We start from the raw sequence: 16,738 nt of genomic DNA, 5'->3' as shown, positions 1-16,738 counted from the left end.
AACATGAAAAAATAATGTACATGTTATAAATGTTCTTAATAAATGTTAGAGCAAAAGTATATATATATATATATATATATATATATATATATATATATATATATAAGAGAACATGCTAATGTAGTATGATAATTGAACATGCTTGGCTTGCTAGTTTTACATAACGAAGTAGCATTAAAGAGATCAAAGGTTTGTTTTATCAAATATATATAAAAATATAGCAAAGATCAAGCAATGTTAACTTATTATTTATGTATAAGAAAAAGCAAAATAAATCATTTTTAAAATCTATAAGCTCATCTTACTCACCTAATATAAATAATTACATGATAATTAATCACACATAAAGATGCTTGTCGATCTAATACAAGTTACATAACATAATTTTTTTTTTATAAATAATAATAATAATTTAACGATAATTCGAAATCCCATCCAACAAATGCTATTCTGTACTAACTTATAACCAGGGAATGAAGAACTGTGATCCCTTCGAAAACCCATAAGACAAAAACCATCTTACACAGGGTCTTGAACCAATAACAACTCGACAACACATCCTTAAAAACAACCTGGTTTTCCCGAAGGTGGTTTCAGGATTCACACCTCCACTCCCATAACTGTACTTGCCTCAACAGACAAGTTGCCCCATAAAAGCCCATTTTTCACCAAAAAGAAACAATTCCCATGATAAATAAAGAAACTGCTACCTTCGAAAGTTCCTCCCCAAATTAAAAATCTGCTTAGAAAGAGATGACTCACTTTCCTTATTAGCAGTCTAACTGAGAGAAAAAAATTCAGGGTTTCCACTTTTGGTTCTTCATTTCTTCTGTCAATTGGGAGAAGAATAAATGGGGAGAGGGAAAGTACAACTTAAGAGGATAGAAAACAAGATTAACAGACAGGTGACTTTCTCAAAGAGGAGAAGTGGTTTAGTTAAAAAAGCTCAAGAAATTTCTGTTCTCTGTGATGCAGATGTCGCTTTGATTGTCTTCTCTCATAAAGGGAAGCTCTTCGAGTATTCCACCGACTCTAGGTAAACATTTCCTTTTAGAGTCTTTGAATCAAACTTGGATTCAAGTGATGTGCAACAATATATATAAGATCTGATAATTATGAACATACATTAGGGTTTCCTTGTTCTTTTCGCATCTTTTTTTGACCATCTAATAAAGTTTATGAAGGACAAAATATTTAGCCACGATTCATCTTATTTGTTTCATCCAATGAATATGAGCAAGATATATATAATAATCGGCTAAAATGTAGTGACCTTAGTTGATGTTCAAGGAATCAGCTTATAATTTGCGTTGTTTTGCATCTTGGAAATTGTACTTAGTACGAAAAGTTTGAGAGATTCTATGTTACTTCGGACCGGATCTAGCAATAGCTACCGTTCATTCGATGTGGAATCCATACATTTCCACCGGGTGTTACATAGAATTTCCCAGAAAGTTGTCAACTTTCTAGTCTAGAATAAAATATGAAGTACGTATAGAGTTGGCGATAGCTTCAAGGAATCCTCGAAATTTGATAAGAGATGGATGGGATGGTTACTCTTTTTTCGTTTTTTGATAAGAAGGAAATCATGCGTATGAGTATTTATATTATATACATGAAAAATCTGTTGGATAGTGATGTATTCTTCACAAATCGATTTTTAGTATTACAGAAAAATTTAAGAAATTAACGGAAAAATATAGGATCTTTTCTCTAATGTTATTGTTATGTTTGGAGAGATTAATTTGAAATTAATGAATTTTTATTATAGTTTTATTCTAAATAATAAAACAATATATCAAATGTTAAATCCACACTTTACTTATTCACATGTAATTAAGACAAAATATAATAAATTTCAAATGGCATTATCATTGGTTGAACTTGAAATCCATCATAATTAATATGAAATAATATATAAACATGTGAAAAGTGTATTTGAAATTTATGATTTTACTTTTTTAAACAACAAAAATATATTTAAAATCAACGGATTTGAAATCCATTATTCGAAACGCAAAGTAAGATTTTTCGTAATTGAGAAAAATAAAAGATAATAACAAGATTAATATTTTTTTATGACAAAACTCCAAAATCCTTTGTATCACCTCATGTAATAATTAATGGGTCCTATGAGTCGACTACAAAAATAATTTGTGTGACCGCAATCTAATTAATTTTCAAATAGAATACCAAGGCATTTTTTTTTTCAAAATAGATATTATTTAATGAAGGACAAACTAATGCATAAATGCATATTAAGTGAGAATATACAGAACTATCTCAAATGGGAAAAAGCAACACAGAAAAGGTCGATTAATAAGACTCAAACTACAATTTGCCAAAAACAGTCGTCATATCTTGTTACCCAAGAGTCGGCGCCCATTTATACTAACAATTTGTGCAGATAACTTTTAATCTATTAATTATAATATCTCTAACAATTTTAAATGTAAAACATTATCACTTTTAAGAAGCTAAGAAACAAGTCCCATAAAATGCAACATATATAAATCATAATTTTTTTTAGATAATTTTCAAATGATCATCTAATTATTTAGTTTAAAATTTTGAAATATTGAGCTTTTTTTGAATATGAAATATTTATTGTGCAGTCGTTCGTTGAGATTAATTTTTTTTATGAGAAACGATTTTAACTTCATGTCAAAGCTTAGGAGTCACAAGTTAAAGATCATTTGTACATGGAAACCATATGATGCATTTTTTCAGTTGGTCTTAGTGATATATGTTTCATGTTATTTTATTTCTAAACAACTTAATCATACATTGGATCATATTAATTACATATATATACATTAAATCTTCAATTTACACATGCCAAGTGTATTGAAGTACAGAATTATAGGGACCAATATATAATTTAAAGGATGAAAAGGGCATTAGCGTAGTATCTCTGTCAGGTAAACTATTTCACATAGACATTTTAAATCCCGAGGGTAGCCACATTAATTGTGTAATTACATCCTGTGGGGCAGTGGAATTTTCCAATCCAATTGAAATTCTTTAATGCAATTTTTGGTAGAGTTCTTAGTTAGTAGCGTAAACGATTTTTATATCCTTATATAAGTTAAAATGACTACCTAAGCTGGCTTTTCGAACGGTTCGTCCTGATCATCACTTCTTGAACTGTTGTTTCCAGGTAAATTTTATTGATTTATCGAATGCAAAATCAAGTAGGATAACTTGAGAAACATATAATATATAGCCTAATTTAGAATATTGATCGTACGCAGATTAAACTTGGTTCCATGCCTTAATTCTTCTGGCATGTGATTTATTTGACATGTGTTCATATAAAATTGCAGCATGGACCGTATCCTGGAGAAGTTTGAAAAGTATTCATTTGATGAGAGACCTTGCGTAACAACAGAGCCTCAATCGAATGTACGTGTCACAAAAAAAAATCCTTTCAAAAAATGGATGGGGGCATCTTTTGCAATCCTGTTATTTTTTCCTGAAATCTGATATTTATTCTGTGCCCTACTTATTTTTTTTTTTTTTAATCTGCATTTGGCTTTTTGAGTTTTGCAGGTAAATTGGACTTCAGAATACAACAAACTTAAGGGTAAAATTGAGCTCTTGCAAAGAACCCAAAGGTATAAAAGAAACAAGCATATAGATTATAACTTCTATGTTCCCAAAATCAAAGTCACTAACGTGCGATTTTTGCTAATTACTAGGATTTTTGCGTTTATTTAATTTGCATGGATTTTTTTAAAATATTTTCAATCGCACATGGGGCGACATGTATTTTATCCTGTACTAATAGAGGACATTCTTACTCATATCGTGATGGTTATTAATGGAAACTATTAGCTTTTTAGTTTGATTATTTTTTGCCAGGCAATATATGGGAGAAGGTCTTGACTCGATGAGCCAGAAAGATCTTCAGAATTTGGAACAACAGCTCGACTTTGCGCTTAAAAATATTCGATCAAGAAAAGTATGTCTGTGTGCATAAATGAACATGTACACAATGTATAATATAGTGCACATGTGTGTTTCAATTTTTGTAATGTCTCTTGTAAAAAAAAAAATTCTGCAAGCATAAAACCTAAACTATATATAATGTTTTAATGCATAGAATCAACTCCTTTCCGATTCAATCTCCGAGTTGCAGCGAAAGGTTAGTCCTTGTCGTAGGGTTTCCCAAATATTATCACACTCGGATTCTTCTGTTCTTGTATCATTTACATATATTCTGCGAATGTCTTTGGCTCAGGAGAAAGCAATACAGGAACAAAACAGCATGCTGACAAAGCAGGTAGTAATTCAAAATTGTGATTTTTTGTACTGCTAGCTGTGATGTGTTACTGCTAGCTAGTGTACGTATTTGTTGCGTTTAGAAGAAAGCAGCCAACTGGGACAATAGAAGAAATTAGTGCAATACATGTTAAACCACATGAGTATTTTGCGTGTCTCACGTTTCTAACCAGCTTTTAAATCGACGAACTTTTAGATGAAGAGCTTATTCAACAATTGAATAATGATCTTTTAACAGAATAAATAATTTTAAATTTGGATATTTGGAAAAAATATTAGAAGTTTCACACATTTGGATGTATCATGCCCTTCATTTTATTTTATTTTGCACACTTGTTCATCAATCATTCTTGATGTCCAAACAGATCAGAGATACGGGCAAGGAAATAGCAGAGCAGCACCAAAATCATGGCCTGATTACTGACGGGGCGGTACCCTTGATTATGGAACCTCAACTTCCTTGCCTGAACACCGGGTAAGTATATTTATCCGTAGTACATACATAATAAAACAAGGAAAAAGTATAAACCACGGTCGCCAAATAATTATGTTTTAATGGAGGAAAATAGGGGAAATGAAGTGAAATATAATCTTCTTGGATAGAAATAAAAACAAAAATGGGGTTTTTATATTCAGTTAGATCACTACTATAATCATGTATTTTATTCAGACACTTCAAAGTTAAAATTAACCTTCAAAATCGACAGTGATGCTCCAACATGGAAGAAATATGTGAAAAGAACATAATGAGAAAAAATTATAATGCATGGTCTTATATATTCTGAAAGGCAGCACCTCTAATCTTTTTAATGGTTAAATTCTTGTATATATATATATATATGGCCAACTGGTTGTGTTTGTTTTTGGGGCAGAAACATGCACAACGGAGACGAAGCAAATGAAGCTAGAAGGGTCAATACAAATGAGCTTGATCTCAATATCGATTCACTATATTCATGCCATCTTGGATACTTCCGCGTATGAAACAAAAAACAAGAAAAATGTTAATTACGTGAGTTTGAGTAGCTTAAAGTATTCATGAATGCGTCCGAAAAAGACAAACTATTCTGTATCTCTAAGGAACTGCTTGTGTCGTGACTAAATGTTAAAACCTGCGTACGTACTATTATCGTGTTCTTCATTTATATCGTCTTCCTCCGTTCTTCGTGACTTAGCGCCTAACTGGTTGGAGTTCTACACCATGTAGCTCTTTGTTCATGTCTATCATAGTGTTTTGATTTTCATAATAGCGTCATGACTCATGATCCAGCATAAAATGGATTGTAAACATTTTGTTTGATACAATTAACAGAACTATGCACTTGTACAAGCAATTCCGTATTCAAATATTGCTCTTTATAATTTAAATTAAAATAAAAAAAATATTGGATCACTAATCCAATATTGGATTAATCCTTTATATATAAATAATTATGCATTACGTACGTACATATGATCAAATAAAGTTAAGTTCAATTAAAGACTTGTGATAATAAGCTAGGATTTTCTATTTATATGGCATGCTAAACAATAATAAATGAAAAGAAACACAGATAATAATAATAATGTAAAAGATATATAATTTAAGAGCAAAAAAAAAATAAAATAGGATTTTGACCCATATTACGGAAGAAGAACAAGCATTGGGGCATTAAGCCTTTCTCATTGAATTACTGAAAAATGATTCTGAAAGAAGGAAGTCTTTACATTGATTACTTTCTATTTAACCAAATTCCAACCATTTAACTACCTAACTGTCGGTAACTATCTAACTGATGGTAGACTAACTACCAAGCTAACTTAACCGTCTAATACCCCCCGTCAAGATGGACCGTATATGTTCTTTACGGACATCTTGGAGAGTAAACTTGAGAGAGTAGTGGAAGGTAACGGCTTTGTGAACATGTCCGCGAGTTGGAGATGTGAGCGTACATGTAGTAATTTGATTGAACCATCAGCTATCTTGTTGCGGACAAAATGGCAATCGACCTCTATGTGTTTGGTACGTTCGTGAAATATAGGATTGTGGGCAATGTGGATAGCCGATTGATTATCACAGTAAATAGTGGCTGGAGCAGTAGGTGTAACGTTGAAATCGTGTAAGAGCTGCTGAAGCCAAATGACTTCACTAGTGGTACTTGCTAATGCTCGGTATTCGGCCTCAGTTGAAGATCTGGAAATGGTTGCTTGCTTTTTAGCTTTCCATGAGACCAATGCATCACCGAGAAATACGCAATAGCCAGTGACCGATTTTCGTGTGTCTACACATGAAGCCCAGTCAGCATCAGAGAACGCTCTTAAGTGAAGGGATGAAGAAGCTGGAAAGAATACACCTTGACCAGGAGCTGCTTTTAGATATTGTAAGAGATGATGAACAGCTTGCATATGTTGTGTGCGAGGTTTTGAGACAAACTGACTGAGTTTATGGACTGCAAAAACTATGTCAGGCCGGGATAATGTAAGGTAGAGTAGTCTACCAATAAGGCGACGATATTGCGAGATGTCCTCAAGTGGTTGGCCATCAGTAGTGTTAAGATTCGTTCGGGGTTCCATGGGTGTAAAAAGTGGCTTGCTAGCCAATAAACCAGTGTCTTCCAGCAATTTTAATGTGTAATGACGTTGAGACAAGCAGATCCCTTGTTGGTTGCGAGCAATTTCCAGACCGAGAAAGTATTTGAGTGATCCTAAGTCCTTGAGTTTAAAGTGATTTTGAAGCAATGTTTTCAAGGACTGTATGATATGCGACGATGGTCCAGCAATGATGATATCGTCAACGTAGACAAGTAAGGCAACAAAGGAAGGACCTGACCCTTTTGTGAATAATGTGTTATCTGATTGAGATTGAGAAAAACCATGTTGTAGTAAGGCCTTGGAGAATTTAGAATACCATTGGCGAGATGCTTGGCGTAAACCATAGATCGACTTGTGTAATTTACACACAAGTTTGGATGAATTATTGCCCTGGGGAGCTTGAGTGGCATAGCCAAGAGGTAAATCCATGTACACTTCCTCTAGCAAATTAACATCGAGTTGCGCAAGGTGCCACTGCTGGCTGGCAGCAAGTGCTAGAAGTATTTTGACAGTGGTTAACTTGGCCACCGGTGAAAATGTTTCAAAGAAGTCAATTCCTTCTTGTTGAGTGTACCCTTTGGCAACAAGACGAGCCTTGTATCGATCTACGGAACCCTCAGATGTGTATTTGATCTTGTATACCCAACGACATCCGATAGAGTGTTTTCCCAAAGGCAATGGAACCACTGTCCAGGTGTTGTTAATTTCCATTGCATCAAGTTCAGCTTTCATTGCCTCTTGCCACTGAGGAAACTTAACAGCTTGGTGGTAGAATTGAGGCTCAAATTGTGAGGAAACATTGAGCACTAGATGACGATATTGTCGAGACAAAGTATCATAAGAAACATAAGCATTTAGAGGGTAGAGAGATTTAGAACTTGTTGGGACTGATGAATGCAATAAGTTGCAATGATAATCACGAAGATATGATGGTGGGTTCGTGATTCTTGAAGAAGTTCGAGTTGTGACACTTGGTTGATGACCAGCAGGTGAAGAATGCACCAGCTCATCGGAGTCAGGGACAATCAAGGAAGTATTGTCAACGGACGAAGACTCATTACTTATGCATGGTGATTCTAATGGCTTCGGTAAGACCACATTTGGAAAAGGATCAACATTTGTGGTTGTTGTTCTGAGATGACAAGGAAAGACAGATTCATGAAATACAACATTCCTGGAAATGAAGACCTCTTGGTTTTGGAGGTCTAATAATTTGTATCCTTTGATACCTGATGGATATCCGAGGAAAATACATGAACGTGCCCTGGGTGAGAGTTTATCTCGATGGGCAGCCAATGTGGATGCAAAGGCAAGACATCCAAAGCTACGTAGATCAGCATAATCGAAGGCTCTTTGATATAGGAGTTCATAGGGAGATTTGTTTAGAGTCCGAGGTGAAGGCACGCGATTGATCAAAAATGTGGCAGTTAGAACACACTCTCCCCAGAACTTGGTAGGTACCCGAGATTGAAATAAAAGTGACCGAGCCACATTCAAAAGATGCTGATGTTTTCTTTCGACAACTGAGTTTTGTTGTGGTGTTTGTACGCAAGAGAACTGATGTAAAATGCCCTTAGCTTGGCAGAGTTCAGTGAATGCAAGCTCTTTTGCATTATCGGTGCGAAAGGCTTTGATCTTCTTGTGGAATTGATTCTCAATCATGTTGAAGAAACGTGTTACCACATGTGGAGCTTCTGATTTGTTATGCAACAAAAATACCCATGTAAAACGAGTACAGTCATCCACCAAGGTGAGGAAATAACGATGACCATTATATGTGGAACTGTGATGTGGTCCCCAAACATCGCAATGTATAAGATCAAACGAATGTTGAGAAATGTTTTGATGAGAAACAAATGTTAAACGTCTTTGTTTAGCTAATGGACATATGTAACAAGGTTTATGTGAATTAAACGTCGAAGAGCCGTAGCCTAAATGACCTTTTAGCATATCCATGACTTGAGTGGAGGGATGACCAAGTCTGATGTGCCAAGTGTCCACTGAGATCTGATTGACAGCAACAATTGGAGCTTTGGTCCATGGATCCAGAACATACAACCCCTCAATTTTTCTACCCTTGCCAATCCTCTTCTGTGTCACGAGCTCCTGAATTATGAAGGCATCATGATAGAATTGTATCACATATTTGTTGTCATCAAGAAGAGAACTTACTGACAGAAGATTGAACTTGAATTCTGGAACATAGAGTACATCTTTAAGTGTCAAGGAACTATTAATCTTTATATCTCCACAATATTTAACCCTGATGCAATCATGATTCGGCAATGTCACCATTGAATTATGCACTGGTTTGTATGTTTGGAAAAGAGACATATTCGAACAAATGTGTTTGGAAGCTCCAGAATCAAGAATCCAAGTGATAGGTGAGCATAAGTTGTTGTTCGCAGATATTGATAAACAAATACCTGTAGCATGAGCCTGGACTTGACTTTCTTGAGAATCGAGTGTCGATAAATGTTGAGCAAACATTGTCATTAGCTGCTCAACTTGGGCTTTGTCAAACTGTTGAAGCACATTCTGGGATGAATTAGTATCGGGGTTCGAGGACATTTGTGTGTCAGAGAGTTGATTTACTCCTGCAGACGAAAATTTGGTTGGAGGTTTCCCTTTGATTTTGTACCCCGGAGGATATCCATGTATCTTGTAACAAGTGTCAATCGTATGACCATGGAAGTTGCACTTGGTACAAAAAGGTCTCTCTCTTTGTATAGGCATATGTGCTCTGCTGTTAGGATACCTCTGTTGTTGTTGTTCACCTTTGACCGCAAACGTCAAGTTCCCTCCAGAGCTGTTGCCGACAAATTGAGAACCAATAGCCCTTTGGCGTTCCTCTTGTACAATCAAAGAGAAAACACGATTGATAGGCGGAAGTGGATCAATCAATAGAATTTGGCTGCGAATTTGTGCCATTGAGTCATTGAGACCCATAAGAAATGCCATGGTATATTCTGTCTGATAGTACGTTTCAATTTTCTTTACTCCCTGGCAATTGCACTGGCCACAGTGACACATGGGACGAAAATTTGTCAATTCTTCCCATAGAGCTTTGAGCTTGGTGAAGTAAACGCTGACAGAATCTTGTTCTTGACGTAAACTAACCAGCTCACGCCTTAATTGGAAAACTCTTGGTCCATTGCTTTGCTGAAACCGTTCTTTGAGATCTTCCCATATATCAGCTGCGGAATCAGCGAAGAGAATACTTGCTGAAATTTCTTTCGAAACCGAATTCAGAATCCAGGACATGACTATGTTATTATTGCGAGTCCAGTAATTGAGGAGAGTCAATTCATTTTCTGAAGGCCGAGCAATAGATCCATCAACAAAACCTAATTTGTTCTTGACAGAAAGTGCTATCCTCATCTCTCTATTCCAAGAAATGTAATTCTCTCCTGTAAGTGCTTGAGATACCAATACGAGCCCCGGATTGTCTGCGTGATGTAGAAAATAAGGACTCATGGGATCTTCAATGGCTGACTGACCAATTGAAGAACCAGAAGCATTCGCAGGTGCCATGATTGACCCGGCTGAATTAAGATGAACTGCAGAAATGATCAAAGTTGTTACCTAAGAACGATAAGAACGACGTGTTCCCGCTTCAACTCCGATCGACTCCTTTGCTACGCGAAAGCAATAGCTCTGATACCATATTACGGAAGAAGAACAAGCATTGGGGCATTAAGCCTTTCTCATTGAATTACTGAAAAATGATTCTGAAAGAAGGAAGTCTTTACATTGATTACTTTCTATTTAACCAAATTCCAACCATTTAACTACCTAACTGTCGGTAACTATCTAACTGATGGTAGACTAACTACCAAGCTAACTTAACCGTCTAATAACCCATCGATTTTTTTATCTATAAATTTTCACATAAAAGTTAGCTCAAGTATAAAATCCACCCATGATTTTGTAGGTGCTAACTATATATATAAAAACCAAGCAGCAATCTAGCTCCGTCTTAATTCTTAAATATGCCATTAATTAACAAACAAAAATAATTATGGCAGCCATATATGAAAAAATGGAATTAATCAATATTTTTTTTTTTAAAAAAAATAAAGTTTACAAATGTATTTGAAACATACCACATGAAAGATTTTTTAAAAAAATAATGATTATCTAAAATTAGATAACAAAATACCCGTTATATAGCCCATATATGACCCTCTGACTTCATCACGCCACGGCTAATGAAGGGGTAGCTCGGGTTTTAAACAGGGGAACTTTATATTTAATTATTGGAACTTTTGTATTTTTGGTTTGTATGGATCAACTTATGCAAATGTAAAATAGGTTAGGACAAAATTTAATTATTAAATTAAAGCTGACACACTCTATCGAATCTAGAGAATATTTATATTTTAAACTTAGGATATTAATGTATCAAAATTTTTGTACCATTATTATTTGCAAGATTGATATTCAGATTTTTTTTAAAAAATAACTTTATAATATATTTGTCACGTCCCGATACCGGAATGAGTTGACATCCGGCGTTGTTTTACAATTATTCAATCGTAAATCAACAAGCCTCGTAGTACAATGTACAACCAAACCAGTCTTTTTCATAAAACATACATTGTCTTTACAACGTAATCAATTTAACAAACGAGTGCGGAAGCGAACAGCGTAAAAATAAAAGATATCCAAATTCCAAAGTATGTCTTGATCAACTGAAACATTGTTACCATCCCCAGAAATGCATTTGCTCTTCTTCATCAACTTGTTTTTCATTCTTATCTGGGAGTGAGAGGTGTAAGGGTGAGTATTTTGTGAAATACTCAGCAAGTGGGGGCCGATCGATCACAATAACACAAGGATATACATATATAGATCTTTAACAATTCGAAATTTTTCGTGTCTCAACAAACGTCGGAACAATAAAATGATAGATACGACATAACTTATATATATTTATGTAAATATTAAATGAATTTCATGTCACAATAACTATTCATAACAAAATCAAGACATGATATTAACAATGAGCAAACATAACATAGCATATGCATATAGACATAAATTATTCGTATTGCACTGTTATTTCATCTTATTATCCATGGTGTTACTGATCAGTCCCCTATATGTAATTCTTCTAAGGGGTGAGGCCATATATCGGTTATTATTACCCACCGCATCAGGGCCATAAACTTGTCATATCTTATCATGTTTTAGGAAAATTTTCCTTTTTACCATTTCTAACTTGAATCATAACAGTGCCTTTAACCAAAATTCTTAAAATACACCAATTTGGTGTTTAAGAATATATATTAGAATATAACATGAAACGAAGACAACAAAATTTTGAAATGAAAGGAACATGCAATTGAAATTGATTTAAACATGCTTAACAATTTATCGAAACGAAATATTCATATATCAAATCGAAGGAATATATCATGTCGATCGAATTTTCGAAAATATACTTAAATACTTTAAAACATAAGCCCACTTACAGAAAGGTGCTCCTAAATTATGGAAGAAACAAGCTGGAATTTATCGTCCGAAAATCCGTAAATTAGCTAAACTCGTTTGAAATCCGAGCAGTTTTCTTGCCGAAGGGTTTCACAAATTTTGACCGTATGGATGAGGCTGAAATTTTGATATAATGTTTAAAACATATGAAAGTGTAATATGAACGGTGGAGATTAGATTTGAATAACCTGTTGGACTGGAAGTTTCTCTCTAAAATGAATAGAATTTCTAGCTCGAAAATATCACTCAAGAAAAGGTTGATGGTGTTCAAGCTTCATTCATGCTCTAGTTTGAGAGGTTTATGGTGTGTCTTCCCTCATTTTCAACACATCTATTTATAGGTAAGATTGGAGAATAATTCTTATAATTTAATGCATGTTTTAAAATATTTTAATTATTTTTGTCAAAAATTTGGGCACAATTGTTTTTCAATGTTTTGGACTCTTGTTTGTTTCAATGTTTTGAACTCTTGTTTTTCAATGTTTTGAGCTCATGTTTGTCAATGTTTTGAACTCCATAATACCTAATAAATATAATACTAATACTAATAATTAATAATAATAAATCATATTCTTACAATATTTATGTTTTTATTATTTGAAAAAAAAAAAGGTCGTGTCTTTTGGCTTTTACAATTTTCTTTGAAATTCATTAATATATACTGGCCCTATCGGTACTAAAATCAAATCAAATCCACACACACACACACACAGTAACCGCACTCGTGAAATTCTAAATATCATTTTATAATTTTTATTTACTATAAATATAAAATATTCGTTTAAATACTATCATAAATATATATTTATGATATTTATCTTAATTAATCATTAATAATATAAATTACTTTTATGAATAAATATTTAATATTTTTATTCGAAAATGGTTGATAAGTTGAAAATGGGGGATTCATATTATATTTATAGTAAAAAAAAAACTCAATTATCCGTCAGCATTGATCCCGTTGGGTGCGTGCGTCGCGTCGCACACCTTGTCCGCTATGCATTTTTATTTAAATTAATTATAATTAAATAAATGAGGCTAGAGCTGGCGTAAAAAATGAGATGCCAGCTACGGCTTCTATTTACAACGTCAGAGTCTGCACACAAAACTCTAGTCGGCGTTGCGGACACCCTAAGAAATGGGCATCGACGAAGTGGTGAAGCTTGTGGCAGAGAAGTTGAAAGAAACTGTACCTGCAATTGACAACTTGAGCACTGAATTAGCCACGGCTAATGATTGGATCCAAACAAGCAGCGAGAAGATCCACACCGCCACGCCATTCCTCAGCGCCGCCTTTGTCCTTGTGGTGGTAGTTGGTATCTGCCGCTGTTGCTGCTGTGGTGGGGGGAGGATGATGAGAGCCCCAGGTGGGGACGGCCGCAGGATCCGCAGACAGACGTTTGAGAGTAATCCCAAAGGGTATTTTGCGAATCAACGCTCTCACACTGACTAATTACGTTATCACAAAGGTATTCAATCGAAGTGTTGTGTTTCTTTTTTCGATCGGTTTCTTGAGGAAATTAGAGTGCTATTTACTTGTTGAAGAATTGCTTTTTCTTAATAAAAAACAAGTCTTTCTATAATTTTTTTAAAATTTAAAGATATATATCGTATGTTGCTTGCTTAGATTACAATATAATCCTTTGTTTGAAATTAGAAATCAATTAATCAAATAATTCTTTAAGTTTTTCAATCAAATTGATAGCATACAAAATAGCTGGTGATTGGGTAACTTCTTCTCAAATGAAAAGGACATTTTTTTTAAATTTCCTCAGAAACTACTATAAAAAAGTAGAATATATATAAAAATCGCCGTCCATAAACCGTTCATCACAAAAATAATAATACATTGAAGCGATGAGTAAAATAGTTGAGCAGATTTTTTAATCAAACAGTTGAAGTACTCCATTTTTGCCTTACTTTCCTCACATATTTGTTAAATGGAAGAAGCTTATAGATTAAACTTACTGGTCATAAAAAGTCGTCAATGCGCCTTGCATCATTTTGTTTCAAACCAAAAGAAAGGAAAAAGGTCTTGGAATTTCCAAATGACGATTCACGCAACAGGGAAGGAGAAGCTTGACTTCAGCAGGAGACACATTACAAAAAGTTGTTTTCGACTATTATCTATAATAACAAGAAGAAAATTTTGGTAATGTACATGGTAGAGTAGTTACCAAATTCTTTAAATCACACATCAATGAGACTTGGCTACGTTTTCTTGATGGATGGCTGGAGATTCAAGCATTGACGGCAACACGAGTGGAGAAAGAAGAGGGATCGGATCGTTGCTACCAAAATAAGATGCAGTTGTAGTTGTTGTCTTTATTGTTGACGATGATTCTTCAACTGTACCCACAACAGAAATTGTTGTACTTTTACACTCGATAGAATAGTCGCCTGGCTTTATCTGCAGGGGTCGAGGGGCTCGTTTTTGTAATCGACTCAAAGGCTGATTTCGACTGATCCCAAAATCTTGAGTCGGAGTCGGGGATTGGAATCCTGGAAAATCTTTATCTGTACAACCATCCATTGTATTTGATGAATCTCGACCTCTTGTTTGGAGGAGAGTGAAGACTCACAGTTCTTTGAAGTTTTTATAAGTACTACTTTTAAATTTTTTTTAATTTGTTGTGGGGATGGTTGATAGATAAATCTATATCAATGAAATGAAGGGGGTCGGGTTTCACGTGGCAGATTCAAATAGTTTATTGGCGAATTGATGAATCAGTATAGACTATAGTATAGTACAATTTGGTGTGTGTGTGTGTATATATATATATATATATATATATATGTGTGTGTGTGTGTGTGTGTGTGTGTGTGTGTGTGTATAGGGGTGTGTGATTGGAGATGGTGAGTATCTCTATACATTCTTGGACGATGTGATTGGTAGGATGGTCAAGATTGTGGAAACATGCGTGGATTAGTTTTTGTAATGTGTTATACCATGCCATCACTATGGTATGATAATTTGATGAGAACATGGTCCAGCCTGGTATAGGGTCCAGAGCAAACATGGTAGGTTTCAGATGGGATAGTGAATATTGTGTATCTCTCTCTTTTAGAAAGGTGGTATGGTTTGATTTTCGTTGTACATGTTAAAATTTAAATATGCTTTACCATTTGAATTAGATTATAGTTTCTCTACGGTCCCTCGCAAATAACGACAAATTTGACCAATTTAAGATCAGTTATTAATATGTAAGGTTTGGGGACACCACATAATTGTTTGATCAACGTTGGACCTTAGGAAAAACTTTTAGCGGTCGCCAATAAATCACCTGATACCAAGGTTTTAGGAAGCGGTAGCTAAACATTTTGTGCGAGATATTTAGGTCAAAGAGAACAGAGGTGCGACTGAGGTTATTTAATTGTGGTGCAACCATAACATTTAATTTAGAAATTAATATCAAGAAAACAAAAGAAACCCTTAAATTCACAAGTGATGGAAAAAGACATAATGTGTGGCAAAGGGGCAAGGGCTATTCAGAAAAGGAAAAAAAACTCATAGAACATGGCAAACTTTGGTGTGTTTAAGAGAATTTAGGAAACCCTTCATTTTTATAAATCTTGTTCATATGATTTGTTGCTCTTCTTTAATATCTGATATAAATGTCTGTATATTTTGTATTGGGGTGATTTAATATTATTTATTTGTCTCTAGCATTATATTTTTAGTTAAACAAAGTATATAATAAAATGTGAAGACAATGTTGCTTGCTTGTTACGATAGATTTGTGCAAAATCTACTTTTCATTAAAAATCTTTACATGATTAAATCCAATAAATTTTAATTCAACCTTTCCCATGACAGGGTTGCTGTGGTGTAGTGGTTATCACGTCAGTCTTACACACTGAAGGTCCCCAGTTCGATCCTGGGCAGCAGCACTTCTCCATGCTAGGTTTTTTTAACAATTATTAATTTATAAATATACTTTTTGTGGTAAAAAAAAAGAGTGAAATTTAAGAAATCTAATTTTTAATATGGGTGATTACACAAGTATATTATAAGAGTGGTATTAAATGTTTACCAACCATTCCGGGATATCCATGTATTAATTTCCTAATTAATTGATTTGTTACTCATAAATTGATAGAGATTGGTCAAATTTAATGCTACACATCAAATGCATCTATGGTTGATTGAATATACATTGATCTAATATATACCTTCCTCTATTTTAAGCGGTATTTCATAAAATAATAATCAAAATATTCTTTTTAGTTATATGTTTTTCTTCATTTGGTTTTTTTTTAAAAAAACCACAAATTGTACGTATAATTAATGCGCTTAATTACTTTATGTGTTAATGAGACAATTTGTCTAAGTTGTTATAACTTTAATAAGAAAATAGAGGAGATGAGAAAAATGTGAGTTCGG

At 34.1% G+C, this 16,738-nt stretch overlaps 1 protein-coding gene and 1 non-coding gene across 3 annotated transcripts; both read left to right on the top strand.

The window, feature by feature from the left end:
- The first annotated feature begins 633 nt into the window (after positions 1-633).
- On the top strand, positions 634-5,467 carry LOC140809433 (agamous-like MADS-box protein AP1). 2 transcript variants are annotated; one of them, XM_073167054.1, is made up of 9 exons: positions 634-905; positions 976-1,036; positions 3,327-3,405; positions 3,553-3,617; positions 3,865-3,964; positions 4,106-4,147; positions 4,244-4,285; positions 4,650-4,759; positions 5,157-5,467. In XM_073167054.1, the coding sequence occupies exons 3-9, from the start codon at positions 3,328-3,330 to the stop codon at positions 5,266-5,268; spliced, it is 549 nt and encodes a 182-aa protein (XP_073023155.1). In that variant the 5' UTR covers positions 634-905; positions 976-1,036; position 3,327; the 3' UTR covers positions 5,269-5,467. The 2 variants fall into 2 exon arrangements, with proteins under 2 accessions (XP_073023155.1, XP_073023154.1); XM_073167053.1 differs by having other exon boundaries at positions 638-1,036; positions 5,157-5,464.
- Positions 5,468-16,172: 10,705 nt separating this feature from the next.
- On the top strand, positions 16,173-16,245 carry TRNAV-UAC (transfer RNA valine (anticodon UAC)). Its single transcript has one exon. It is a non-coding gene; the product is annotated as a tRNA-Val (tRNA).
- The last annotated feature ends 493 nt before the right edge of the window (positions 16,246-16,738 follow it).

The sequence above is a fragment of the Primulina eburnea genome, chromosome 13, assembly GCF_022965805.1.
Source record: "Primulina eburnea isolate SZY01 chromosome 13, ASM2296580v1, whole genome shotgun sequence".
Lineage (NCBI taxonomy): Eukaryota > Viridiplantae > Streptophyta > Magnoliopsida > Lamiales > Gesneriaceae > Primulina > Primulina eburnea.
This window is presented reverse-complemented; position numbering and strand designations above follow the sequence as displayed.

Coding starts and splice junctions, on each gene's coding strand:
- LOC140809433 (XM_073167053.1), top strand. CDS start 852: ATGGGGAGAGGGAAAGTACAACTTAAGAGGATAGAAAACAAGATTAAC. Junction 3,618..3,864: donor CTCTTGCAAAGAACCCAAAG/GTATAAAAGAAA, acceptor ATTTTTTGCCAG/GCAATATATGGGAGAAGGTC. Junction 4,148..4,243: donor TCTCCGAGTTGCAGCGAAAG/GTTAGTCCTTGT, acceptor TCTTTGGCTCAG/GAGAAAGCAATACAGGAACA.